The sequence below is a fragment of the Lolium rigidum genome, chromosome 7, assembly GCF_022539505.1.
Source record: "Lolium rigidum isolate FL_2022 chromosome 7, APGP_CSIRO_Lrig_0.1, whole genome shotgun sequence".
Lineage (NCBI taxonomy): Eukaryota > Viridiplantae > Streptophyta > Magnoliopsida > Poales > Poaceae > Lolium > Lolium rigidum.
This window is the reverse complement of record NC_061514.1, coordinates 103,926,331-103,953,388: the sequence shown is the minus strand read 5'-3', so window position 1 is coordinate 103,953,388 and position 27,058 is coordinate 103,926,331. Positions and strand designations below refer to the sequence as shown.

Below are 27,058 nucleotides of genomic sequence, written 5' to 3'. Positions count from 1 at the left end.
TTCACATTCTTACATTTTTATGGAAAAACTTCATGTGAACATGATAGACTGATTGTTCATGATGGTTAGGAGTTGAGGAAGAAGCTTACACGTGGTCAAATACCATGAAAATGAAGTTGCAGAAAACATTCATGGTGCTATATGAGAATACCTTAGGCGCGTCAAGGAGATGTATATGTCCTTGCATTTTATACACATTGCATTAAATTATTTGAAGTAAACTTTAAAATATTTTTAATACTATGTGATTTTTATATATACTTAAATATTTGTGTGCATTGTTTGCACATGTAACATGTGTGTGGCACTAGATATAAGGTAGGAAGCCGTGGCGAAGCACGGGCATTCCACTAGTGAATAGTAGCCTGAGAAAAGTTCAGAAAAACAAAAGAGGGGAATGTGACAAAATGAAATCATCTTCCTGAGGATATGTACCGGTTTCCTTGAAATCCGTTTGTTGCAACAAAATGAAATCATTTTTCTGGTGGCCTTTGTATTCCCTGACCTAATGTCTAAAAACTAGATTTAACATTTTGGTTGAGTTGGCTAAAATACAAAGATTTTGCATTGATATTTGGCACACTTGCATTATATACCATTGACTAAATCCATTTTTTTCTTGGATCTTTTGTAACTTCATTTTTTAATTTTAAAAAATAAATAGCTACCGTGCAGCTTGACCTCCTCCATTTGAAGTTTCCATTAATGTAAACCAAAATGGTTGAGTTTATACTTGATTAGAAGTTTATAACCTAAGAGCATCTTCATCGGCGGCCCCCAAATAGACGCCGGCGGATGCGCCGGCACGAGGGTATGGGTGACGTCGGCACGTCCTCCGAACTATAGGGACGACCATCCCACACCGGCGACTCCGACCAAGTGAGAGCAGGGTACCTGATAGGTGAAATGTTGCTGGAGTACACCAAAAGCCCGCTCAACATCCTTGCGAGCTGCTTGGCATGTCGCAAAATAAACGTCCATCTTCGAAGCTGGAGCAGGAATATCATTGTGGGTTCATATGGGCACTGGAGAGCGCTGCAACACATTGATAGCATTATGGGTTTCTGCCATGCCAAAGAAAGCATGCCAAATCCAGATGTCATGGTCTGCCACCACCACAAGAATGACACTACACTGACATTTATGACCTTTGTACATCCCTTGCCAAACAAAAGAGAAATTCTTCCAACCCTAATGCATGCAGTCGATGCTTCCGAGCATCCCAGGAAACCCTCGGGTAGCATTTTGTGCCAGGATCCGAGCTGTATCATCTTCCCTCGGTCCTCTCAAATAATCTACACCAAACACCGCTATTGCGGCTCGACAAAACCTGTAGACAGCCTTGGAGCATGCCGACTCCACCATGCGTAGGTAGTCATTGTAGGAGAACGTTGCATAGAAAACAAAAATTTTCCTACCGCGAACACGCAATCCAAGCCAAGATGCAATCTAGAAGACGGTAGCAACGAGGGGGTATCGAGTCTCACCCTTGAAGAGATTCCAAAGCCTACAAGATGAGGCTCTTGTTGCTGCGTAGACGTTCACTTGCCGCTTGCAAAAGCGCGTAGAAGATCTTGATCACGATCGGTTCCGGCGCCACGAACGGGCAGCACCTCCGTACTCGGTCACACGTTCGGTTGTTGATGAAGACGACGTCCACCTCCCCGTTCCGGCGGGCAGCGGAAGTAGTAGCTCCTCTTGAATCCGACGAGCACGACGGCGTGGTGTCGGTGGTGGTGGAGAAATCCGGCGGAGCTTCGCTTAAGCGTGCGGGATATGGTGGAGGAGAGAGACCGCTAGGGTTTGGGGAGAGGGGCGCCGGCTAGGGCACCCTTGAGGGGTGCGGCCATGGTGGTGGCTTGAGTGGCCGGCCAGCCCCTCTCTCCCCCTCTTTATATAGGTGGAGGCCCCAAGGTTTAGGTCAAAGAGTCCGAATAAGACCCCAACAAAAACCTTCCAAGTGTCCAAACCTAGGGGAGTGGGACTCCCCTTTTCCTTAGTGGGGTGGCCGGCCACCATGGTGGGGAGTCCACTTGGGACTCCTCCTCCCTTAGGTTGGCCGGCCAAGGTGGGTGGAGTCCCTCTGGGACTCCACCTTCCATCCTTATTTCTTCCGGACTTTTCTAGAACCTTCCGTAGAACCTTCCGGATCATTTTAATTCACATAAAATGACATCCTATATATGAATCTTATTCTACGGACCATTCCGGAACTCCTCGTGATGTCCGGGATCTCATCCGGGACTCCGAACAAATATTCGAACTCCATTCCATATTCAAGTACTACCATTTCAACATCCAACTTTAAGTGTGTCACCCTACGGGTTCGTGAACTATGCGGACATGGTTGAGTACTCACTCCGACCAATAACCAATAGCGGGATCCGGAGATCCATAATGGCTCCCACATATTCAACGATGACTTTAGTGATCGAATGAACCATTCACATACAATACCAATTCCCTTTGTCACGCGATATTTTACTTGTCCGAGGTTTGATCTTCGGTATCACTCTATACCTTGTTCAACCTCGTCTCCCGACAAGTACTCTTTACTCGTACCGTGGTATGTGGTCTCTTATGAACTCATTCATATGCTTGCAAGACATTAGACGACATTCCACCGAGAGGGCCCAGAGTATATCTATCCGTCATCGGGATGGACAAATCCCACTGTTGATCCATATGCCTCAACTCATACTTTCCAGATACTTAATCCCACCTTTATAGCCACCCATTTACGCAGTGGTGTTTGGTGTAATCAAAGTACCTTTCTGGTATAAGTGATTTACATGATCTCATGGTCATAAGGACTAGGTAACTATGTTTCGAAAGCTTATAGCAAATAACTTAGTGACGAGATCTTATGCTACGCTTAATTGGGTGTGTCCATTACATCATTCATACAATGACATAACCTTGTTATTAATAACATCCAATGTTCATGATTATGAAACTAATCATCCATTAATCAACAAGCTAGTTAAGAGGCATACTAGGGACTTCTTTGTTTGTCTACATATCACACATGTACTAATGTTTCGGTTAATACAATTATAGCATGCTATATAAACATTTATCATAAACATAAAGATATAAATAATAACCACTTTATTATTGCCTCTAGGGCATATCTCCTTCAGTCATCGACTGCATCTGGGGGAGCTCCATATGCAAGACATCATAATGCAGCAGTGCACTTCTGGATTGAGGACAAACCCCACAAATTGGTGCAATCTTGCTTGCACATGAAGTAGTCATCGTACTCCCTAACATCAAAGACAATCTTGATGAACAAATCCTTGTTCATCCGAAACCAGCGCCAGAAATCCTTCGGCGTGTGAGTTGCGTCGTCAGCGATGACTTTAGAGTCAAGAAGTAAGGCCCTGACTTGACGATGACACTCCTTGTTCCTCGTCTTGCCAACCCTTGAACCGCCACGCCGAGGCGCGGTCAAGGCTAGAATGGGTTGGCGGAGGCGGAGGAGGATCACCAGCATCAGCTGCCGCTGGTGCCGCCGGACGGCGGTAGAGTTCTCCTCCTCCATGGACAGGTACGCCAACATCTCGTCGTCGTTGTCCATCGCGAAAATCCTCCGAACACCTTGCGGGCGGGACAGACGATTGTGGCGGCAACCTCCTACTGCCAGGCGCTGAGATCAGGCGCCATCGGTTTCAATTGCCGGTGGCTTCTGGACAGGCGGGATGGAAGGCGAGCACGGGGAAGGTGACGTCGACAACGGCGATGGAGATGAAGAAGGGTTTGGAGGCGGATCGGACGTGGGTGGGAGGTAGAGGAAACACGCGCATGTGGATGGCAAAAGGGCCCCACGGGCGTTTTCCTACATGGGCGAGGTTGCTGGGGTCCCGATTTGCACCCTACGCGAAGGGGCTAGCATGGGGTTGCCGGCGATTTTATCGGCTCGAAACCGCGCCGACGCTTTATTGGACGCGCTGGTGTGAGCCCAATTTTAGCGTCGACCTCCAAATGGCTATCAGGGTATTTGGCTCACCGGTGGAGATGTTCTAAACATACGAATATAGACTTTGTATTAAGTTGTATGCCAGGTTATCGATTTTGGAGCCCTACAAACTCTTACTCAAGTTTTAATATATATCTCATTAGCAAAGGCCCAGTGGAAATGTTTTGTTATTTGATTGCAATATTTACTCTCAATCAAGTGCAGTTGCAGTTTTTGGCACTGCATCTGGTTAGGATAATGTAGAGACAAAAATGTTGGAGATCAATGGAAATTTTGGTGGGAACGAACAAAAGTATTAAGGAAAGAGAAAATATAATATCTAACACTATCAGCAATATTTTGTCTGGGAAATATCATTTCTTTTATGGCAATTGGGGGATACTAATGAATACTTTTTGGATAGAAAAGTCACGGATACCTTGCAGCACTCCATTCATATGGGTTTTAGAGTTTGATGGGCTAGGTTTTCCGGCCCAAATACAGAAGAAGTTCCACTCGGAAGGAGCACAACCCATGGAATAGAGACACATAGTGAAGGTCGTCAAATCCTATACACCGCCCGTTGCGGCGTATAGGATTGATGATGCGTACCCCGCGCGCCTGCCGCGTCGCTTTGTTGGTGGGCCACCATCACACATCGAGGAGGAAGACGAATGCGTGGACGGATGCAACCCTCGCTCACAACGGGGCTGACACGGCTGGCCGCGGCGCCCCGCCCGAGGTGAGGCTAGTACCTCATTGGAAACAGGGACGACGCGGAGGTGAGGCAAAGAACTTATAGTTTAGGGTGGTTGGGGGATGCGAGTGGGGTCTCGCCGGCAACCAAACTTATGGTTATGGGTGGGGACTCGCTGTGCCGGAGAACAAGGTGTGGCAGCCGGGGTTAGATGGATGGTCGGGGCGGCGGAGGACCAATGGAGGCGGCGATTTGAGGAGGACGGGGTGCCAAGGCGGCGTGGTAGCGGTGCCTGGCGCGGGTGGCGATGACAAACAGTTGCGATCGGCGGTTGGGGGGGGGGGGGAATTGAGCGTGGGAGAGATGGTGTGGTGGCGGCGGAGGAAATGGTGGGTGCGTCATTGAAGAAAACAAGAAAGATGGAAAGAAGAACAGGCACTATCTGGCTGTGTGCAGCGGCCCACAACGCGCTACGCACCGCAACACATGGTGTATTGAGCCCCCATGTTCAGTCAGCTGGGGCATACGCAGCAGGTGGCCGGGTGGGTCGTGGGTCTCGTGGCCCGCCCTGAACTTTTGGAAAACGTTTATATTTAGTTATTTGAGCAAATTTTTATCACATATAGGCAGTGTAAAAATAAAAATTAGGAGATGTGCATACCCTATAGTTTTCTTTTTCCCTCCACCATCGACTGTCGGCCTTAAAATTTGCTTGGCAGGTCAGGAACCTCTGGGAAGAAGCTGCCATATTAAAAAAGAAAACAGACTCAAAACCGGGAAGTCTGGGAAAAAACTGTTCGCTCGCTCGCCCCCACCCCGCCCCCGCGGGCGACGGGCGAACCCTAGCCGCCGCCACCCCCAGTCCTCCTCCTCTCCATTCCCCCGGTCGTCGCCGCCGGCGTGGGCCGCTGGGCGTTGCCCGCGCGGTGGGGCTGACCTTACCCGCGGCGCGGAGGGGGCGCGGGGGCTCCTTGGTGGCGCGGTGCTGCTCGGCTGGCGGCGGTCCGGCGCGGCGTCGTGAGACCCGCGCGCCGGGTGGGAGGAGGGACGGCGGCACTGCTACTTGGCGGCAGAGCAGCGAAGGCGGGCGGCGCGGGCGGGGCCTTCTCGACCCAGATCTGTCCCAGGCAGGGCCCAGATGGGCTGGGTGGGCTGCCTGCGTCTTCGGCGCGCCAGTGGTGCTCCCTGGCGGCGGAGATGGCGCGACGGCGGTGGATGGGTGGTTGTGGCGCTTCGGCCGGCCTGCTGCAGCTTGGCAGTAGGGCTTTACGGGCCGGCTTGGGCCCGGCCGGGCCGCTCGGTGCCCGGTGTGCCCTCGTTGCCATGTCCAGTCGACGACCGCAAAGCGCGGAGGTAGTTCCCTCCCGCCCGGTTGTGGTACCGCTACCCCGTCCATGCTGCTTGTCTTCTCTCCCTCTAGGCCCTGTTCCGGTGACCACAGTGCGACGGCGAGGGTGACTACAAGACCGTGGTGGCGTGTGCTGGTTGGTGGCATGTTTGGTGGAGCACGTCGGGGCTTTCAGGGTGGTGGGTTTGGTGGTCAGGAGAAATCCGTGTCGGTATGTCCGACTCTGACGCGGCGACGCCCGCGGGTGCCGCCTTCCTTCCTGAAGGGCGTCGGATGTATTCCTCCCCAATCCCTTCCGCGTACCGGGGGAAACCCTAGGCCTAGTCCGGGTAGCAGCGGCGTCGTCATCGTTCCCTTGTTGAAGGTGCTGCTTGGTATGCGGCGTCTCAGCGTGCTAGGAGCGTGGTGGTACTTCTCCGGTGGGCGCAGCGGTTGCGGAGTCATCCTCGTTTTCGTCAATCTGCCGTTGTTGGCATTAGTTTTTTTTTCTTTTATTTTTCTTTTCGTTTGGGCTCGGTTGTGCTGCGGCACCAGCTTTTTCGTTGTATCGGTCGGTTGATATATTAATATAGCGGGGCGAAAATCTATATCGAGGAAAAAGAAAACAAAAACTCCGACATGTGCACAAGCCAACGGGAGGGAAGATGCTTTGCCACGAGCTCACTCCAACCGCGCGCTTGGCGCTTCTGAAACGGCCAGCCGGCCACCTCTGTCCCCATTCTCATCGCCCTTTTCAAACTAGCCGTTGCTCAAGCTCCGCTCCCTCTTCGTCTTCTTCCCTCCCTCAAACGGTCGGATCCTCCTCCCCATTTAAGCTCCCCGCCTCTTCTCCCAATCCTCACAACTCACTCCCACTCCCCACTCTCAACCGCGCCTCGCTCTCCTCCCTCAGCCAGCCAAGTCAGCCCCCGCGGCAGCAGCAACATGGGCGGCCTCTCGGTGATCGCGCCGCCGGCGGGCGACTCCGCATCGCCCGCGCACCGCCGCGCGCGCCGCGCCTTCCTGGTCTCCAACTACATGATCCTGGGCGCGGCGTCCGGGTGCGGCTTCCTCACGCTCTCGCTCCGCCTGGTGCCCTCCGTCGACGGCTTCCTCCTCATCCTGCTCCACGCGCTCACCGTCGCCGCCGCCGTCGCCGGCTGCGCCGTCATCGCGGCGCCCGACCCGCCGCGCGGCCGCGTCTACACCGCGCACATGTCCGGCACCGTCGTCGTCTCCATCCTGCAGGGCGCCGCCGCCGTGCTCGCCTTCTCCCGCACCGCCGAGTTCCTCGCCGACGGGCTCCGCTCCTACGTCCGCGAGGAGGACGGCGCCGTCATCCTCCGCATGGTCGGCGGCCTCGGCATCGCCATCTTCTGCCTCGAGTGGGTCGCCCTCGCGCTCGCGTTTGTGCTCCGGTACTACGCCTACGTCGACAGGGAGTGCGGCGGCAACCCCATGCGCCGCAGCGCCAAGGTCGGCGGCGAGGACGGCGCCGGAACCTGGCCATGGCAGTTCCAGGTCTGATCATCGGCTTCAGGGACCGAGCGATGCCGCGGCAAGGAAGCTATCGTGTTGGGGAGGGTGGTTATCTGAAGGCGAGAAGAACCCATAGTTCTTGGGAGAAAAACTAGTTTGTTAATTTGGTGATCTTAGTTATTCGTTCATTGGGTTGTGTACTGTGTGGTGGTATATGATTATGTTGTAACGCAACTGTTTGCGCCTCTATATATCAATTATTATTTGAAATTCCAGTTCGATTGACTCCCTTTTTCAACCCTTTTTGGACTCTTGGTAATACGGTAACAGTAGGATCAATACTGACTCTGAAATATTAGGACAGACGCCACAGGTGCTTCTTGAATCTGAAATTTTGCGAGATCTTTGCAGCTCGCTTGGCAAATTTGCATCCTTGCCTAGTGTATGGAAATGGTGATTCTGAAATGGATTCCGTTTTCTGACACAACCTAGGTAAACAGTTTCTGAAATGGATTCCTGTGTCTTCTGTTATGACTTGGAGTTGATCACAGTCCACGCACAAATAACTGAACAAATGGTACATACTGGGAGCAAGACGCTTCTGTTCCGGTCTGGGAGGGACTCCGATTCTAGCCAGCCTTGCAAGGTTCTCTGGATTAATCCAATTGCAAGGCATTTACAGACATGTGTCTCCATTATGTTCTGACCTTTTGGCATCAATTTTCCTGCTTCTCTGCCTTATGAGTTATGTCCCGTTTCAGACAGAGACCCGAGAAGAAAGCTATATAAACACATATCGCCGGAGAGAAGAGATTGAAGGGGGGAATTGCCATCGGAATCATCGTCAGAGGCATCTTCTCATCTACCTCCTGCCTTACTCCTCCATTATTAGGGGCAATACACCCCCTGGATTATAGGTTTGTGGTAGTACCTTGTCATTGATCTCTCATGTGCCTCGATGTTTATAGACCATATGAGCTTCCGTACATGACTACACTCTTTCGATCAGTAAAGCGATAACTACTTTCTTTTTTCCTTGTAGGATAAGTTATGGGTGCTACAAAAAGTACTATTCGTTTGAACTCTTCTAGCACTTGAATGTGTTGTATGAAGTTATTGCCGATGATCTTTTTTTTTTGTCTTTGATGACATTAGAAAAAAAAACCATCTATTTGGAACTCAACAATCAAGAAAATAGCTTCTACAAAAACCATTTTTTTTTTCATTTGTTCGGAGTCACACACATTGTATTAACTTATCCAACACACATGTGCACAAGAACTCACTATGGTGGATATCTTGCAGACACCATGAACTCTTCTTCTTGACTATATTGCCTGCTCACATCCACTTAGCTTATGTTTCCTATAGTTGATGAATATATTCTTGCCAAATGAGTCCCCACTTTTGTTCCTGCTTGCAAATCATGCAGTATGTGCTCCTTCGGTGCTTGGAGACCTTCAAGAGTCATCTCCACTTGCCTCATTGTAGGTCGCTCTTCCGCACTTAGTTTTATGCACAACATGGCTAGAGCAGCTACTTCTTCAACTTGGCCACCTCCCTCATCCATGACATGTGGGTCTACTATTTCGACCAATTTACAATCATCAAGTAGTTCAAGGAACTGTGACCATCACCATTGGATGATCTATATGTAATTGGCATCTTCCCTGTAAGCAATTCAATAAGAATTACCCCAAAGCTATAAACATCATTTTTTCGGTTAGCCAAATACTGCAATAGTATGTAGGATCCATGTATCCTAGAGTTCCTTGCACCATTATTGTTATACAGGTTTGATCCTTAGGAATGTACCTGGAAGCTCCAAAATCAGACACCTTCAACGTCATGGCATCATCAGGAAATACTATATTGGCAGACTTGATATCTCTATGTATTATGGGGCCAGAAATAGCCGAGTGAAGGTAAGCAAGAGCTTTACCAATTTCTGTTGCGATCGTTAACCTATTGAACATGTGTCATACAAATTTCATCCTATGCATATTAAGGGGAGTTCAAATCTTCCATAATTTCTTCACACTCAAGAACTTTTTGTCATGTGATTTTTTGCATGGTTGACCTAAAAACAAGAACACATTGCATGTTTTCATTTTTATGTGTCTGTGCTAGGAATATGAAAATTGATCCAAAATTAAGAGTGGTGGAACTCCATGATAGAAAAAAGGAATGTTCAAACCATACTTCCAGTTTTATGTATTCATGATTTTTTTCTAGGAAACTCTAAGCGTGAAATTCCATGGCCTAAAAAATATTCAGTAAAAATCAACTCGTATAAATATAGCCTCCCGCTAAATTCTAGGAAGCCATCCCTAGCTAAGGAAAAGTACCCTCCTTTTGCTTGCGATGTTGGTTGGCTGGTGCATCCCATGTTCATTTTTTTTCCTTCTCTCTCTTTCCAACTAAACAAAAACAAATGTGGCATACTTTTTAAAAAAGTGAAAACTCTAATAAAAATTCTTTTGTCATTTAAGAATTTTTTTGATATCCACCCATTATGAATAGGGGGGAATATACTACTCTCTTTCTCACAGTTTATTAGGCGTGCGCGTACCCCTGAGTCGCAAATTTGACCAAATTATCATTAGTTATATGTTATAAAAATTATATCATTAGAAAGTTTAGATGTTCTATTTTCTAATGATACAATTTTGCATTATATAATTTAAATTATATAAATCAAATTGACGACATACAAATACGGAAAAAAACTAGTAAACTGAGATGGAGGAAGTACATCTTTTTCTTCGAGGGAGAAATATACACCATCTACCTACATCACCCACACCGACGGGCCGACCCAGCAGGCCCGATGGGCCACCGAGACCAGAGCTAGAGCAACAATCAGCGCGGTGTTGGTTTTTGCGTGGGTGGGTCGGCCTCGTTCCCAATTTGCTCCAGAAATTTCCCCAGTTGCAGACGGAAACCCCTACGCAGCAGAGATCTAGTAGAAGACACAGTTCCTCATTGAAAGAAGATACAGGGAGACAGTCCGCCGTGCGTTCACCCGATTCCGCCACCCTGCCGGCCACCGCGCGCTCAGATGCAAATCCTCCACTCCGTTCTTTCTCTTCTACGGCGACCTGGCGTTTCTACCTCTCCTGCTCTCCTCTATCCCATGGCGTCTCCTCCGTGTCACTGGTGGCCACCGGCGCTTTCGCGACGAGTTTTCCGACTCATGGTGGCTCCCAATCCACCTGCACGTCGTATTTCCCGGTACGTTTATGTGCTATATGATGATGCTAATGTTTACGCCTTCAATTAGTTTGAAATCTTTTAGTTAGGGCCTGTTTGGTTTCTATCCACAATTTCTAAACCAAAGTGTGGTTAAAATATTGAAGCCAAACTTTGGCAAAACTTGGCAAAAATGTTGAGTCTATGAAAAATTGACCATACATGCAATAAAGTGTGGCAAAAACCAATCACATGCCAAATAAACTATGGCTGCTAAATTTTGGCTTGCCAAATTGTGGCTAGGAAACAACATGCCCTTAATCCCAGAAAAGAAGGGCCAAATATGATCGTTGGATTTTGAGATTAGCTTCTATGTTTTTTGGTGATAGATTTCCTCATGGTTCTCGGAACATGGCCATTACCTGTGGAGAAAAAGTTAATGAGTCAGACAGGAGATTTCTCGCCTCTTGTATCAGCAAAAGTTCTGCTATCACCCAAGGCATCATAGAGACGAGGGGCACAACCAAGCAGTTCATTGCTCATTATGGCGATAGCCGTCTTGCCAACGGTGAATACAATGGGAGGACTGACATGGTTGCAATTAATGGGGACGAAGATGATTGTAGAACTACCTTTGAGGTTATAGATGTTATAGCTGACAAACACGATGCGCGTGGGAACATTGTGGACACCTCTGGGTGTGAGGAAGACAGGAGCGCAACCATGGGTCACACAGGGGAAGCGTTCGTCAGTGACGATGACAAAGAAGATGTGACCACGAATACGAAGATGAATGAGAGTTCTAATGCACCGATGTATCCTCGTTACCATGTCGACGATGTAATCCCTATGGATATACTTCCGGAAAGTAGGCACCGTGATGGTTCTATATACAGGGCCACTCATATGTGGAAAAAAAACTACAATATTGCTGACCGTACTGAAAGTAAGTGATCAATATCTCTTTTCCTATTTCTATTTGCTAGTAGTAGCACATTTTCAAGCTATAGTGTCAACTGATAATTCTCTGTTGACATCTTAAGGTTAATTTTGCTTACTTTTTCTAGTTTATTGCCGGTGCATTGCCATAGATAGAAGGAAATCTCGTCAAGTGGTACTCAAGGGTTGCATTTGTTAGTTTTTGCTAAAGTAGGAGACAACTAACTACCGCGCCTTATCTCCATAAAATGTTTTTTCTTTGTAAGGTGATTTTTTTCTAAAAGAATTTTCTTAGGCTGAAAAAATCCTAGTAAAACGAAACATAGATAGTTTTCCCTTAGATGAAAACAAAAATTTCGAATACGGCCATGGAATCCTTCGACTCCATGTTTACTTTTTGTATGGCAAATATTTGTTTACTGCATTGTCCAAATTGCATTATAACTTGTATTTTTTTGAAGCTCGGTTCGAGGCAACGATGTTATCAGATGCCACTAATTGCATCATCCGTGATGGAATTTGCGTGATGCATCCACCTTGTTGTATGTTGCAGATTTTTTCGTTAAAGTTGGCTAAACTTTATGTGGATGGTGGCTCAGTAGAGTTGTATGGATATGTAGCAGCACGGGATGGTTTGGATCCATTGCTTAATTATATTGTCAATGTTAGTAGGGACGATCCCATCATCGTGGAGCAGGTGCACACCCATACTCATCTGCAGTTATATAGAACCACTTGATCTCTTTTGCATCATTAAAGATTCTTCCATGTGGTTAATCTGTCCAAAAGTTGCAGAATAATACTTTGGATTATACGCCACTATTATGCCAAGTCTTATATTTGAAGTTATGATTTACTATGGTAATAGATCTGAATTATGAAACTAAGTGAGTATCACGTTCCAAACAAAATCAACCTGAATAGTTTTGGACTCTTGGTTGCTAATTATTACACCACAAAAAGTTGATATTCTTTTGTTTTTGGCATATGAAGATGCATAGAATGAATGGTCCCTTCAGTACAAAGTCATTATTTTTCTCTTTTTATTTCAACAAGCTTATTTATATGAATATTTGGAATTAAAAAGACCAAATGAATAGCGGCAGGGGTAGAGCCAGGATTTAGACATGAAAAGGGCGATGAAGATAATAGTGCACACAAAATACAGAACCCAACAATATATTAATTTTCCTTGACAGGAAAGAATAACAACATATTTTTCAAGATGAAAGAAAACTACATTTTATGTTAGTTTATATAGCTCCACAAAATAAAACAAAGTTTTGGGTCGAAGATTGAAGCATTGGCTTCAAAAAGGAATTTATTTATTCATCTTTATTCTTGAAGCATAAAAAAACTTATGAACAAGATGATTCAAAGATTTCTACCCTCACGATACCTAATAATCAGGAAAGAAATCTCTTGCCATTTAAACAAGTTCACTGTATAGTAACCAGGCTAGTAGTTTACAATCAATCTTATAGAAATAATGTAGTAACAACTAATTGTAATAGTTGGGGCGAGAGGCGGCATATACAAACGACTTTTCTTGATAGAGTACAGAGCCATACATGATCAGTTCAAGAAATCAAGGGAAACTGTTTGTGCTTGGTGTCTGATAACCTAGGTTTTGTGTATATACAGCTGGAAGCCTGCCATGGTCTTTATTTGGCTGGATAAGCCTGTTCTCCCAGAACTTGCATTTTTTTTTTCAGATTTTTATGAGTTTTTAAAAAGTAGCTTTTCAGTTTTTTGAGCTTGCGATCTAAAACAACTTCTGGTAGGTGGGGGCCAGTTTTCACTCTTAACACTGATATGCACTTTGCAACCATTCAGGGTGATACGTGAAAACGATCTTGCCCATCAATAAAAACAATCCTTGAAACTAAAAATTGTTCAAGTGAAACAGCATGTAACAATTATTTAGCTTTAGATATTTCTGTATTTATATGAAGATGTGCTAAACAATCTTTTTGTAGGGTTCTCTGATCAACATTGTTGGCCCTAAGCGAGGGATAGACTTGTGTGGCTCTACTCTAATCGAATACGACATGAGGATCAAGACAGGTGAACAGGAAAAGGATGATCTACAACTGATCGATGGTGTATCAGACATAGACGGAGTGGCCTTATGGGATCGTTGCACATTCACAAATCGCATCCATGGCGATTATGGCGCAGTTGACTTAACTGCATCATGTCTTGAACAAGCAGTTGAGGCGTCTGTAGAAGTTGTCATTTCAGAAGTGCATAGCAGTTTTAATTTGTGTCTAATTTGTTTTATCCGTGGGTTGAATGAGGAACTCAAACTCTTTGATGGTGGTATTGGTGAGCCACGCGGCTTGAATAGGTCTGTGGTTGCTGTGATGGAGGATTCTTGGATGGAATTGAAGTTCAAGGTAGGCGCGGAGTCATCCAGTTCAGCTGAACATTGTTGCTCCTTCAAAGCGAACAACCATGGTCGTGCTACTCAAGAGATAAAGATTGATTTTGGGTTGATCTCAGTGAAGGTGACCTGGTCCACTTTGAATCTTTGATTGGTCGGCAGCAGGCTTATTTCAGTGCATTCCAACCTTCGCAGGGAAGTTATGTCTGTGACTCCGCTAAGACATCCAGGTTAGCAGTTTATGAGTCCTGAACTTGTGGTTGATCTTGTACATACACTACATTTCGGGTAGCTAAAGCTGCCTTCAGCAATCTCGATTTCAGTTTACTACCCCAAACCTTTGCAAAGAGACGTCAGGAAACATGTAGGTCATGAATCACATGAGCTTTCCAAGCGACTCCAAGATGTGCTGCTGAATCACTGGTTTTTCATGCTTTATTATAAAGAAAATTAAAACAATATTCACTGCAGTACAATGTCAACTTCTAAAATAACATTATGAGATTTTCAAGATTTAGAAAACAAATATCGATCAAATAGAGACAACGGTCCTGAAAAACTTAATGTCAAGGTCGGGTGCAATTAGGACGAGCAAACGGTATAGAAAACATCTAGGCCCTATCTGCCATTCTCTCGGCGGCATCGGCTGCTGGACATAGTGTTGTGCCGCACTTAATTTCAGGGGGAATTACACATGTGCAAACCTGAAATTTCTGCTCATGTGTTTTAAAGATATGTTAGACCTGAAAATCAACTACCACAAAAGTGAGGTCATTGTTATGGGTCAACCAAGAACTGAGCAGATCCGCATTGCCAACAAGTTCAATTGCAAATTGGGGGCGTTCCCTTTTATATACCTTGGGCTGCCCATCTCTGACAGAAAACTCACGATTGAGCAATGGTTTTCCTGGTTAGAAAACTGGCGGTTAAGATTGAACCATGGCTTGGAAGATTACTCTCCTTCTCGGGGGACGACTAATCCTCTCTAATGCTTGCCTAGACAACTTGCCAATGTTTGCGATGGGCCTCTTCCTGCTGTATGATAGGATCCATGCAAGATTTGACACTCATAGATCCGAATTTTACTGCGAAGGATCAGAACCAAAGCGTAAGTACCATCTGATTAACTGGCCAACCATTTCCAGACCCAAAGAGATGGGGGCCTCGGACTCCTCAACACAAAAAAGAAAAAGTTTGAAGCTCACTTCAACCTTCATCCAGACCGTTAGGATTGATTAGGGGGAGTGTTAGGATTTAATTAATAGGTTAATAAAGGGATAATCCTCCCATGTAATTCTCTACATTGGTTGGTTGGTCAACAGACACAACTGTTTCTCACACCTCTTCGAATGGACGTGATCCATACTCGTGTCTTTTCCCTTATATATAAGCCGTGAATCATCAATAGAGTAGAATAGTTAAATCATTTGTTATCTCTCTCGATTTACATCTCGATTACTTCAAACACGATTGATATGGACTGCCCATAGGCGTTAATCCCCTGTGGGAAATCAACCCCATCTAAGCCAGCTTTGCGTGTCATACTCTCAGTTACGTACACTGCATGGCGCTACCGGGCCAATTAGTGGTACATACATGCATAGCGCGCTTCCCTGTCGCCCCATGCTTAATCACTCGATGTGACCACGATGCTTAGACCAGCCGGCACCCGAGCTCAGGATCGACCCGCCTTGATTAGCAAATGGTGATTGCGTGCCGCCATCAAGCGTTTAAAGCTGCCACACATCGCTGCGGCAACATCTCATTTGTTCCTTAATTTCTTCCGTATGTCTGCCGTCACCTGCTAAAAACCCGTCCACTGTGGATGATCCACAGCACATGAAGTCAACCAACCCACTGTGGATGATCCACAGCACATGAAGTCAACCAACAGGAATGGTGCGCTGGTAGCACTAAAATTAATTAATCCACTAACGGCAGAGTGTGTGTGACCAAACGCCATGGTCGGCGTTTGTCTCATGCGCGACTAAACTATGCCATCTCCGTCCAGAACGGACGGCCAGTGGCGCACCGGTCTCAGTTCTTTGGGAGAAAACTAGTAAGCAATCAACCGCTCCGCCTACCTAATATTGTAATGAGCTGGTGATTAGTGACATGTGGATTCCACTTGGCGATCAACTATATACATGGATCTGTAGTGGTTAGCTTGTACCGGTGCGTAACCTTGAGCAGTCACCGATTTCTAGCTTTTGATTGTGTTGTTGTGTGTTGCACGACAGGCCAGCACCGATGGGAGGAATACCCAGCAACTCCTATTGTTTTGATGGGATTTGACGATTTGCCATATCTATCTTTGCAATTTAGGTATTTGCGCAACATCATGCATGTGTCACTGAAACGAGGTGGTCAATGAAACAGAAGTGATAAAAATGCATGGCGGCCCAACGTGTGGTTTTGCTAATCAATACCATCTCTATAGACTACTATTTTTATCGAGTTATATATAAAGGATTTTTTTCATGGGTAATGCTTCATGTCAATGTGTTGGATGGCATGAAGATAAATATATCTTAAGTATTGGCATAAAGACCATCGTTTTTTGAAGAGATGAATTCAGTTTGATCAATAAAAAGTTTAAAAAAGGTGGAGTTCTCATGTGGCCCTGGGTCGCACCATCTGGGCTCTTTTGGTCTCCGGGCTCCACTCGTGGGGTTCCAATGCTCTAGGTGCTTGCCTTCATAAAAAATATCCTCACAATATCACAGGTACATTTGACTTGTTTAGGTCTCTAAAAGTTAAAAATACACAAAGTTAGAAACCAAATAAAGGAAATAATTGGTAAATCTCTAAAAAAATCAATGTAACACATGAATTTAACATTTTATAAGATGCAAATGTAACTATTATTTCCTTTCCCCTTTCTTTCTTAGCATCCAAATTAAACTTTCATTTTATTCCAGTAGCTCATTCGTATCCATTAAATACATTTTCATATGGTGGTATTTTTATTCCAAATGTAAAATTGCAAAGAAAAACATAAAAACTATAGACACCCGCTCAAAGTTTATGCAAAAGTAGAATGGTGCCTGAAAAACAAAGTTAAAATATGTACAAACCAAGAGTTTGATGGGTCCAGTGGGATGCTATGGGAATCCCCAAGATTATAGTTTTCACCAGTTCTTAAATGACTCCTTGTTTGTTGGTCCTTTCTTTCGTATGAAAAAACTTCACCGCAAAACTCTTTTCCATTTTCTTTTCTCTGGGGTGATATTAGTTGCCATAAAGATAAAATGTCAGCATCTATAAAACCTCCAAATAAAATTGTGTTTGAAGTATACAAAGAGTATACTCCCTCTCTCACAGTTTATAAGGCACGCGCGTACCCCTAGATCGCAAATTTGATCAAGTTAGCATTAGTTATATTTTATAAAAATTATATCATTAAAAAGTTCAGATGTTCTATTTTCTAATGATATAATTTTTATATTATATACTTTAAATTATATAGGTTAAATTGGTGACCTAGGGGTACGCGCGTGCCTAATAAACTGTGAAGGAGGGAGTACTAAGTTTCCAACATCCACGAAATATCTAAAGACTCAAAAAGAATAAAGCTAAAACTCAAAAGAACGGCTTAAACAACAAAAGACAAAAGTAGTCAAAAAAAACAACAACAACAAAATGTAATTATTTGGACCCCTTAGGAGAGTCAATAATTTTTTGCTTATTTTTGCGCATACAAAGGATAGAAATTTGTAACTTCAGTATAAATTTCAGCATAATCGGAGGTACCAAAAAAATCGTAAAAATCTTTTCGTGAACAACAACATTCAGGAATATGCAACTCAAATAGTTTTGAGAAAATAATTTTGTACTTACATGCATGGGTGTGGTGTTTCGGTCACCGTCCGTTTTGCTCTGAGATTTGGATAAAATGAGGAGAGGGAAAGGAATCTTTCCATCTACCAAGGTGAGCGTGAATCTTGAGGAATAAATCGACGGTCTAAAACACCGACCCATGTATGTAAGTACAAAATCCACTCTAATATTTTTTTCAACTTTAGAACATCTAAATGGGTAAAACTTGGTACTTTATTGAAAATCAAAATAAAACTCTCTTGCAACATCAAGAGTGTAAAATTAAAACAAAAGAAAAACAACTATGTTTTCTCCTGTAAAGTGTTTTCTTTATAGCCATATAGCTCGACTTATTTACCATATTTTAGTATGGATGAAGATCATGTGTACACATGTACCTCTGTGCCACCTCCTTCTTCTTTGAAAAGTGATCCATTCTCTTCTTCTGAGGGAATTTAAATTTTACATTTCCTTCCTTTGAGTCAATAATAGCCCATCTGGTTCTCGTACAAGGTCTTCCCAAGATTATAGGATTGGAGGTTTACTCCCCATATCCATGACAATAAAATCAACAGAAAGAAATATCATACGTAATTCAACCATAATATCACTAACTCTATGTAAAGCATGGTTGGTAGAATCACCAACAAGTAAAAGATCTATAGTGCAGTTTCCATACTTTTAAGTTCAAGAAAGTAATATACTTATTTTGTAAAAAAAAGAAACATTAGATTCTAGATCTAATATAGGATGTTGAGTTTCTTTACCAATAGTAACTAGTATCTTGGGATCCAAGCATCCCAAGCTTAGGTGCTATCATAGCTTCATTATCACACATGTCAATATTTTCTTTAATGACATAGTTATCTATGTATGATCCAAATCCTTCTTGATGAACATTAATACAGAGATCGTTAGAAAATTCTTGTAGAAAACTAATAAGTTCATGCAAGCTACATTTATTAAGGTCTAGTAGAGGTTCATTTATTAAGATCTATATTCCTTTTAATAGGTAATCTTTTAGCATAGTCCTCAACTATATTTGTAACATATGTACATAAGTAGAGCAGCAATATCAATTTCTCTTATTTTTCTAATATTGGTTCCATATATATTTTTAATTGCAAGAGAGGAACCTTCTGTTGGCAGGTTTTTCAAAATCTGACCTAGTCATTCGAGTCTAGCCATATCAAATGGTGTGACTTACTTATTTTTTACTAAGAGGGTGCGAGAATATTTTAAGAGGCTTCATGATCTTTAAAAACTAACCAAACTTCTTGACCTAGTTGTTTTTGGGCCATAAATGGCAAAGTCATTTCACCCCATCCATCCTAATCGCTGTGTATAATGGCTTAAATAAGCGAGTCCAACTGGTGTGATTAAAATACATAGATGTTTAAACATTTTTCAAAGGGGCAAAAGTGGTGAGAAGTATGAGTAAAGACCATTAAGGACCAAGAAGTCTAGGTGGTGAGACAACCATCCCAAATCCAATATATTGCCCAATGCGTGCGGCACGACCCGTGCAACACGCTCTCTTGGGCTAGCCCATTTAACAAACATTTTATCGCAGGTTTTTGCCATTTTAAGTTTTCCGTTGTTTTCTGATGGCTTTAGCGATTTACTTAGTTTTCTCTTGGTTTTCCTTAGTATTTTTTTGTTTTCAATTTTGTTCGGATTTTGATTTTTGTTCAGGTTAAAAAATTAGTCAAATTTGACAAGTTTCAAATTAAAAAATTACTTAAATTAAAAAATTATCCATTTTTTCATTTAAAATTCATTCTTTTTTAGTTTCTTATGAAATTCAAAAATTATTCAAATATATTAAAAAGGAAAATAAAAAGGTACTCCGTAACTGTTATTGGGCCGCATTTTGGAGAGGCCCTTTTGCCCAAAGCGTGCGGGCGTGCAGCATTCCTATAGGGCCCCCCCTGTGGAGCGGAAGCAATCATGCAGAGAGCAGAGGAAGTGAGCAACGCAAAAGGCTCTGTCTGAATCTATCACTAGCGACTACCGTTGACCTGTTCCATTCCATCAACCAGCAACCCTACCCTACCCATGAGGGCAGCAGCAGCAGCTTTGCCGGAGCTGAGCCGGGAGTAGTGAGCAGAAGAAGATGGCTACCACTCGCCCATCTTGTCTATAAATATCCCTCTCCCTTCCCAGCTTCCTCCTGGTCGGCCAGTCCCCGCTCCCGTCTCCTCTCCTTCCCTGCACCACCGCCCCAGCAGCTGACACGCCTCCCTGCCCGCACGCCGTTCGTCACATGGACTACACCGGCTCCAGCGCCAAGGACCTCTATCCCACGCGGTAACCAATCAGTCAATCAATCGTTCGCCCGCGATCCATCTCCCCCCCTGCGCGGGCATTCTTGGCTCTGCCTGCGGCTCCCGACCCGGTGGCGATGACGTCTGGTGCGTGGTGGTCCAAGGAGACGGTGGCCGTGGTGACGGGCGCCAACCGGGGCATCGGCCACGCGCTGGTCGCGCGCCTCGCGGAGCACGGCATCACCGTCGTGCTCACCGCGCGGGACGACGACCGCGGGGAGGCCGCCGCCGCGCCGCTCCGCGACAGGGGGCTCCCCGTCCTCTACCGCCGCCTCGACGTCTCCGACCCCGCCTCCGTCGCCGCCTTCGCCGACTGGCTCCGCGACACCCTCGGCGGCCTCGACATCCTGGTACGTTCTCCGATCACAAAGTCAGAATCTTCCGAGTGCTCCTACCACCAAAGTTATTATTCCGCCCCTTTCGCCATGGATATCCACCGCGATTCCGCGCGCGCGCCGATGCGCATCCTCATCCGTAGCGCTAGGAGATCAGTCCGAGTATATGCGCCTTGCGCGCGCTTTGCATCTCGGATCAGGACCAGCCCGCCCCGCCGTTTCACACCGCGCGCATTATTGCGCTCTCCGTCTCGGCCGGGGCACGCAACATCTTCAACAGCCCACAGCTTGCCACCGCGGCGACCAACGGAATAAAAACGTCATGTCAGCCCTCGCAAAAGGCCAACCCGTGACCGCCGCCGCAGCAAGTGGCAGCAGGCGGTCCGCCCGGTGTGCGCAGTTATGGCGTCCAACGACCTTTTCTTTTCTTTTCCCGTTCGGCTTCCGGGCTTCTGCGCCGCCGGACAGCGGCGACCGGCCGGCAGCCCGGTCCAAGAAGCTCCATTTGAAAATAAAAAGAATATATTGATGGTCGGTACAGTACACACCTACACCTTGTTGGTTTGGTCTGAACACCAACCCGAGCACTCAACCTCGTCAGATCTTTGATAACCCGCCCCACTCACTCACAACATTTTGCTTACATGGCTCGTTGACTAGGAGATAACAACGCGCGTGCGTGCGTGATCTACGCCACTTGCCAGAGCTTGTGCTTAGTTATACGGATCGTTTTCGACTAGCATCCTTTCACAGTCACTCTGTCAATGTCTGCGTAATTAAGTATGCAGAATTTCGGACATCTCTACTTTGAACTGTTCAGATTTAGTATGCTTACATTTCCAACTGAAAATTTACAAAGGCAAATGAAGTTACCCCGCTAAAGTCGAAAAGGTATCTTTTGCTGTCAAGAACCAGTGATCCCTCTTTTAAGTTAGTCGATGATGTATCCTAAAAGCATGTAAAATCGCAATAATGCGATTTTTTTTTCTTGTATTATGGGCTACGCAAAAATGACAAATTTTGGTAAAGTTTGGAGATTTGAAGATATGTATTGTTCAATATACTCATATCCACACTCTTATGTAGCTCGGAATACAAAGTATTTGAAATTGAGTTTTGCATGTTTTTGGGATACATCATTGGCTAGATATGTACTTTTCTGAAACTCGTAAATACGATTTTTGATTTTTTTAAAAATAAATAAATAAAGAGATTACTGGAGCTCAGGAGCCAGAAATCTCCGCTCAGGCGCTCAGCAAAACTCGACTATACAGTCTTCACCTTAGCTGGAGCAAACGCATGCCTTATTCTGAGCGAGCCAAGAATACTCTTCAGTCTTCAGCACTGTTGTTATAGATGAACCCGCAACCTGCAATAGTAGAACCAAACCATTACAACCCAGTTGGTGGTCCATAACAGAATGTATTCAATGATAACATAGTTGCCCCACTCGAGCTGAATTAGGACTTCCATGCCGCTTAATCATGTACTCATCTCGACATTCTTATTGGCCCATCTATGCTGTCAAGTCCTCATCTGATGTGGAGAACTTTCAAAAGTATAGTTCATTAAAGTCACATTACACCACTCAGCAGTCACCAGTGCTATTTCCATTTCTAGCTCTGACGTTAAAAGGCTTCAAGAAAAAGGAAGCTGTTACGAGCTAGTTGAGGCCTCTTAAATCGCTCCACGCCGATGTACCAAGAAGAGGACATGTCCTTCCTATGATGCTTGAATTAATTGGTGCACTCCTGTTGTGTTGATGTAGGTGAACAATGCTGCCGTGTCGTTCAATGAGATCGACACCAACTCCGTGGAGCACGCCGAGACGGTCCTCAGGACGAACTACTACGGGACCAAGCTGCTGACCGAAGCGCTCCTGCCTCTTTTGCGGCGATCGCCGGCCACCAGCCGGATCCTGAACATCAGCTCGCAGCTTGGCCTTCTTAATGTAAGTGCCCATATGACTTATTTTCTTTCAGATGAGGTAGTATTTGCAAATTAAATTGCAACACCGTTTCAGACTTGCCTAGTCACATGATTGTGGACTACGAAGTGTGAATGCACGAGGCTAGCTTCATATAGAGACAAGTAATGATTTTGAAGTATATCTTAAAGCTAGCCTACCACATCAGCAGAGCGCTACATAGTACATTGTCCATTCATGCATGTGATGCATATATGTCCAAATTAGACCATTTGAAATTCGAAAAGTCTTTTCTTTCCTGATCATTGACAGAGAAAAAGTGGGAAAGCTACAAGTCTTTCTTCCCACAAAAAACTCTCAAGCCTATTATCTCCTTACAGAAAATCCAGTTGAGCATATAGTATAGAGTGGTAGGTATCAATCAAGCCCACTAGTTATATTTCCAGAGTAAATAAACGAATCAAAAGGGACCACCCTCTGTTTACCTGCGCTAGAATCTTTTGGACCTTAAAAGAATGATATCATACTAGAATATGCGTAGTACTATTTTGAGTGCGATTTAATTGTATAAGTTCCAAAATTTTGTTTCCAACAGGATCACATGGCAATTGGGAACATATGCTACGAAAACATTATATCCTGTCAGAAGCATGGACATATAGGCATGTAAACATGTGCACGGGTTAAGAACATAATTCTCTAGGGAAGGCTTGGGACAAAGGGGCCTGAAATTGAAAGGTGCACATTTACAAGCGAAGAGAGTGGGGTTTCTTATGTGCTTGATGCCCAATTTGTAGAGCCGACAAGTTATTTAGAATAGGATATGAGCAAATGAGGTGCAAACAGGCGCTGTGAGATAGCTAAACAAGCCGGGAACTTTACAACAACTTGTGTACACAGCTACAAGGCGACTAAGTTTGGAGAGACAGCAGCTAGTGCTCCCACTGCATGCTCGTAGTCTCACCTAACATAAAACCTGAAAGTTCTGGTTCAGATGTTTCTATACTCTAATTGCACGGCTGCACTCATTCCCTAGCTGAAATTATGGAAACTTTGAACATGTGTAGTGCCCTATTGTACTATAGATATCAATATTATCCAACAAAGCTTGTGTATCTTGACATTCGGTGTCGTGTTTGATTTCTCCAGAAGGTGCGCAGTCCGTCGCTGCTGAGGCTGCTCCTGGACGAGGAGAACCTGACGGAGGCCAAGATCGAGGGCATGGTGTCGCAGTTCCTGGCGCAGGTGAAGGATGGGACGTGGGAGGGGCACGGGTGGCCCAAGGTGTGGACGGACTACTCCGTGTCCAAGCTGGCTCTCAACGCCTACACGCGCGTCCTGGCGCGGCGGCTCCAGGCCGGCAGCGAGCGCGTCAGCGTCAACTGCTTCTGCCCTGGCTTCACGAAGACGGACATGACCAAGGGGTGGGGAAAGCGCACCGCCGACGAGGTGGCCGACCTCGGGGTCAGCCTCGCGCTGCTCCCGCCGGACAAGCTCCCCACCGGCACCTTCTTCAAGTGGTCCACGCCGCAGCTCTACTCCAAGCTCTGAGGTTCAGCGCCATGTCGACTGCCGTGTGATCGAGGCTAGAACCTAGAATCCTACGCACGTGTCGATGCTGTGCTTATAAGTGATGGAGTACATATTCGTTTTGATTTAGCCTTCGACCATTGTTGTTGTTGTTAGTTTGCTGCTCCTATCTAGCATACGTACAGAATGTCAGGTTTACCTGTCAAGACACTGATAGCCTGCCAAAAGGTCAGAGTACCAGCAATTCGTATTCCAGTCAACTCATCTCTGGCTCTGAAAAACGAATGATTGTCAGTTTCGGATGAATGTGATGATAAAACCGCTAGATCGTCTAGGTGTAGATCTTAGCCGGGAGAGAGATGTACTGTGGGTTTACCTTTTCCATTGGAGGTGGATCTCGCCGATCTGGACATGGCGAGGACGGCGATGCGTGGGCGAGGTGGTGGTGGTGCTTCCCGTCGGCACTGCACTAACCCTGATCGGTGGGTTGTCTGGTGGGGCGAGTGGCAGCTCAGGGAAACCTCGTGTCGAGTGCCACCAGCCCCCACCATTCTATATAGTCCAGGCGACAGGGGCCCACCAACCAGCTAACGGTTGGGCGCCCCCGATCAGGGCGCGGTCAAAGGGCACGTCGAGCCGTTGGGCTCGAACGTGGTGGAGATCAACCTAACATTTACCCCTTTGATCTCAACTTTACTTTTAACTTTATACTTTTATTTTATTCGTTTCATTTTAGATCAGTCCATAGGGCATGTTTCATCGTCACAGCTATATTGTCGATAGAATCAGACAGCCACAATATACTTCTCTGTTTTGAAACAAATTCTTTTACTTTTGGGCCTCTTATGATCCAGGATAGGTAAGACTTTCCCTTAAACCCATGCTGGCTACGTGCTCCTTGAGCACGCTGGGTGGTAAGCATTTCGTTAGCGGATCCGCAAGCATATCTTTTATCCTTATATGCTCGAGACTTATAGTTTGATCCTGGACCCTGTGTTTCACAACATAATACTTAACCTCAATCGGTTTCGTAGCTGTACTCGACTTGTTGTTGTGAGCATAAAATACTGCAGGGTCATTGTCGCAGTACATCTTTAGTGGTTTGTCAATACAATCTACCACTTTCAAGTCGAGTATAAATTTGTTTAACCATAATGCCTGCCCCGTGGATTCATAACATGCTATAAATTCTGCATATATCGTGGATGATGCAACTATCGTCTGTTTGGAGCTTCTCCACGAAATAGCTCCCCCTGCGAGGGTGAATACATATCCATATGTGGATTTTCTATCATCTTTATCCCCCGCAAAATCTGCATCTGAATACCCTCTTATTTCTAAGTAATTAGATCTTCTGTATGTTAGCATGTAGTTCTTTGTGCCTTTTACGCAATGCAATGCAGCGAGTGGCGCGCAGACAGAAAACGCTCACGCGGGCTGTGGACCGCGGGAGCAAATGGGCTGCGCACGGTGTTAAACAGTTTTTCTGCTTTTTTTAAATTTACATAGGCATTTTTAGGCAGTTTTGGGTCACTTTTTGGCCCAATTTTGTCTAGTTTTTTTGAATAAATAGGACCAACGAAATATTTTTTCAGAAATTAAAAAGTGAAAGATATGCCTCTGAAAAGTTGAAAAGTTAATATTTTAAAGTCAAAGTTTCCGCTGCAATAGTAAAAGAAGCATTTTTATCAAGTTTTTTCCAAGGAAATTGAACCAACGAGATATTTGTTTTCGGAAATTAAAAAGTTAGAGAGATGCTTCTGAAAGTTTTAAAGTTTGATGAATTCAAAGTTTCCGCTGCAAACAGCTAAAGTTGCATTTTAATTTTTTAAAAAAATGCAAAAGTGATAATTAAATTTTGAAAGAGATGATTAAAGTGATTATTGTGACAATTATGGTCCTGTTATTTTTTAACCAACATTATTAATGATATGATCATGATTTGTTGCAATTAGAAGTTCTCTTATCTCTATTTCTGCCCAACGGTGATATAGTTTTAATTGCACAAACAGTTGTATGTTCTAATTTTAACCAACGTTGAATTATTGCATGCAATTGTTGTTTTGATCTCATTTCATTGTGGTTTAAAGGAGGGTACTACTTGATGAGCTGCATCAAGAATGTTCCAACCCTCAGAGGTGATAACTACACTGAATGGAGAAAGAAGGTCGATTTGTGCTGAGGTGGACTGGGTTCCCACAGCCGGTCTGACCAAAAGATCCAGTCAGAAATGACAAGGATGATGATGCTGCATGGCAGAATAAAAAGTGGCTAAGTGCCATTTATAAAGAATACAATTGAGAACGCTATTTTAGGCTCAATTGTAGAGTGTGCTTCCGTAGGGGAGTATGTTGAAAGAATAAAGAGCCAGTTCACTGGCAAATATATGTGCGATCCAGCTGCTGAAGCAACTGGTGACAGAAAAGTATACATGAACAGGAAGGACATGGCAAGTGTGCCATATGGTGTAATAATGCTTATGTGGGGTTGTTTTACTCCATGATGAGCTTTATTTATTGTCCTTGCGTGAAAAAGTATTGTCTGTGTGTGTAATGTGAGTGAAAAGTGTTATCCGCGTTGGACAAAGAACAAAAGAAAAGAACCGATGAATCATCGAAATTATGGCACTGTCGCTTATGCCATATTTCGAGGGGGAGAATAGAAAGACTTGTTAAAAATGATATTCTTCCTCCATTAGAATTCTCAGACATAGTACAATGTATCTATTGCATTAAAGAAAAATTTGTAAAGCAAATTAAAAAGGGTGCAAATCGAAGCACAACAACACTAGAAATAATTCACACCGATATATGTGGAACATTTCCTGTGAAAAGTGTGGATGGCTATGATTCGTTCATAACATTCACGGATGATTACTCCCGATATGGTTATATTTATCCAATAAAAGAAAGAACAGAAGCGTTGGATAAATTCAAAATATTCAAAGCAGAAGTTGAAAATCAACATGATAAAAAGAATAAGGATAGTCATGTCTGATCGTGGAGGGGAGTACTACGGTCGACATACTCCATATGGCCATGTCCCTGGACCTTCTGCAAGGTTCCTACATGAGACTGGAATAGTCGCCCAGTACTCGATGCCGGGCGAACCTCAGCAGAATGGGGTAGCTGAAAGGCAC

General features: G+C 44.7%; 3 protein-coding genes across 4 annotated transcripts; all 3 read left to right on the top strand.

Moving 5' to 3' along the window:
• The first annotated feature begins 6,930 nt into the window (after nucleotides 1-6,930).
• Nucleotides 6,931-7,512, top strand: LOC124669618. The gene has a single exon (XM_047206201.1). It carries the CDS (start codon nucleotides 6,931-6,933, stop codon nucleotides 7,510-7,512), a length of 582 nt encoding a protein of 193 aa, XP_047062157.1.
• A 2,897-nt stretch (nucleotides 7,513-10,409) lies between these two features.
• On the top strand, nucleotides 10,410-14,398 carry LOC124675221. 2 transcript variants are annotated; one of them, XR_006993227.1, is made up of 5 exons: nucleotides 10,410-10,698; nucleotides 11,046-11,602; nucleotides 12,057-12,292; nucleotides 13,575-14,211; nucleotides 14,305-14,398. XR_006993227.1 is itself a non-coding variant. In XM_047211290.1 (4 exons), exons 1-4 carry the CDS (start codon nucleotides 10,526-10,528, stop codon nucleotides 14,130-14,132), a joined length of 1,524 nt encoding a protein of 507 aa, XP_047067246.1. In that variant the 5' UTR covers nucleotides 10,410-10,525; the 3' UTR covers nucleotides 14,133-14,284. The 2 variants fall into 2 exon arrangements, 1 of the variants encoding a protein (XP_047067246.1); XM_047211290.1 differs by lacking the exon at nucleotides 14,305-14,398 and having other exon boundaries at nucleotides 13,575-14,284.
• Nucleotides 14,399-19,966: 5,568 nt separating this feature from the next.
• LOC124675222 ((+)-neomenthol dehydrogenase-like) lies at nucleotides 19,967-24,208 on the top strand. Its single transcript, XM_047211291.1, has 3 exons — nucleotides 19,967-20,477; nucleotides 22,231-22,413; nucleotides 23,539-24,208. The coding sequence occupies exons 1-3, from the start codon at nucleotides 20,205-20,207 to the stop codon at nucleotides 23,938-23,940; spliced, it is 858 nt and encodes a 285-aa protein (XP_047067247.1). The 5' UTR covers nucleotides 19,967-20,204; the 3' UTR covers nucleotides 23,941-24,208.
• Nucleotides 24,209-27,058: the final 2,850 nt, after the last annotated feature.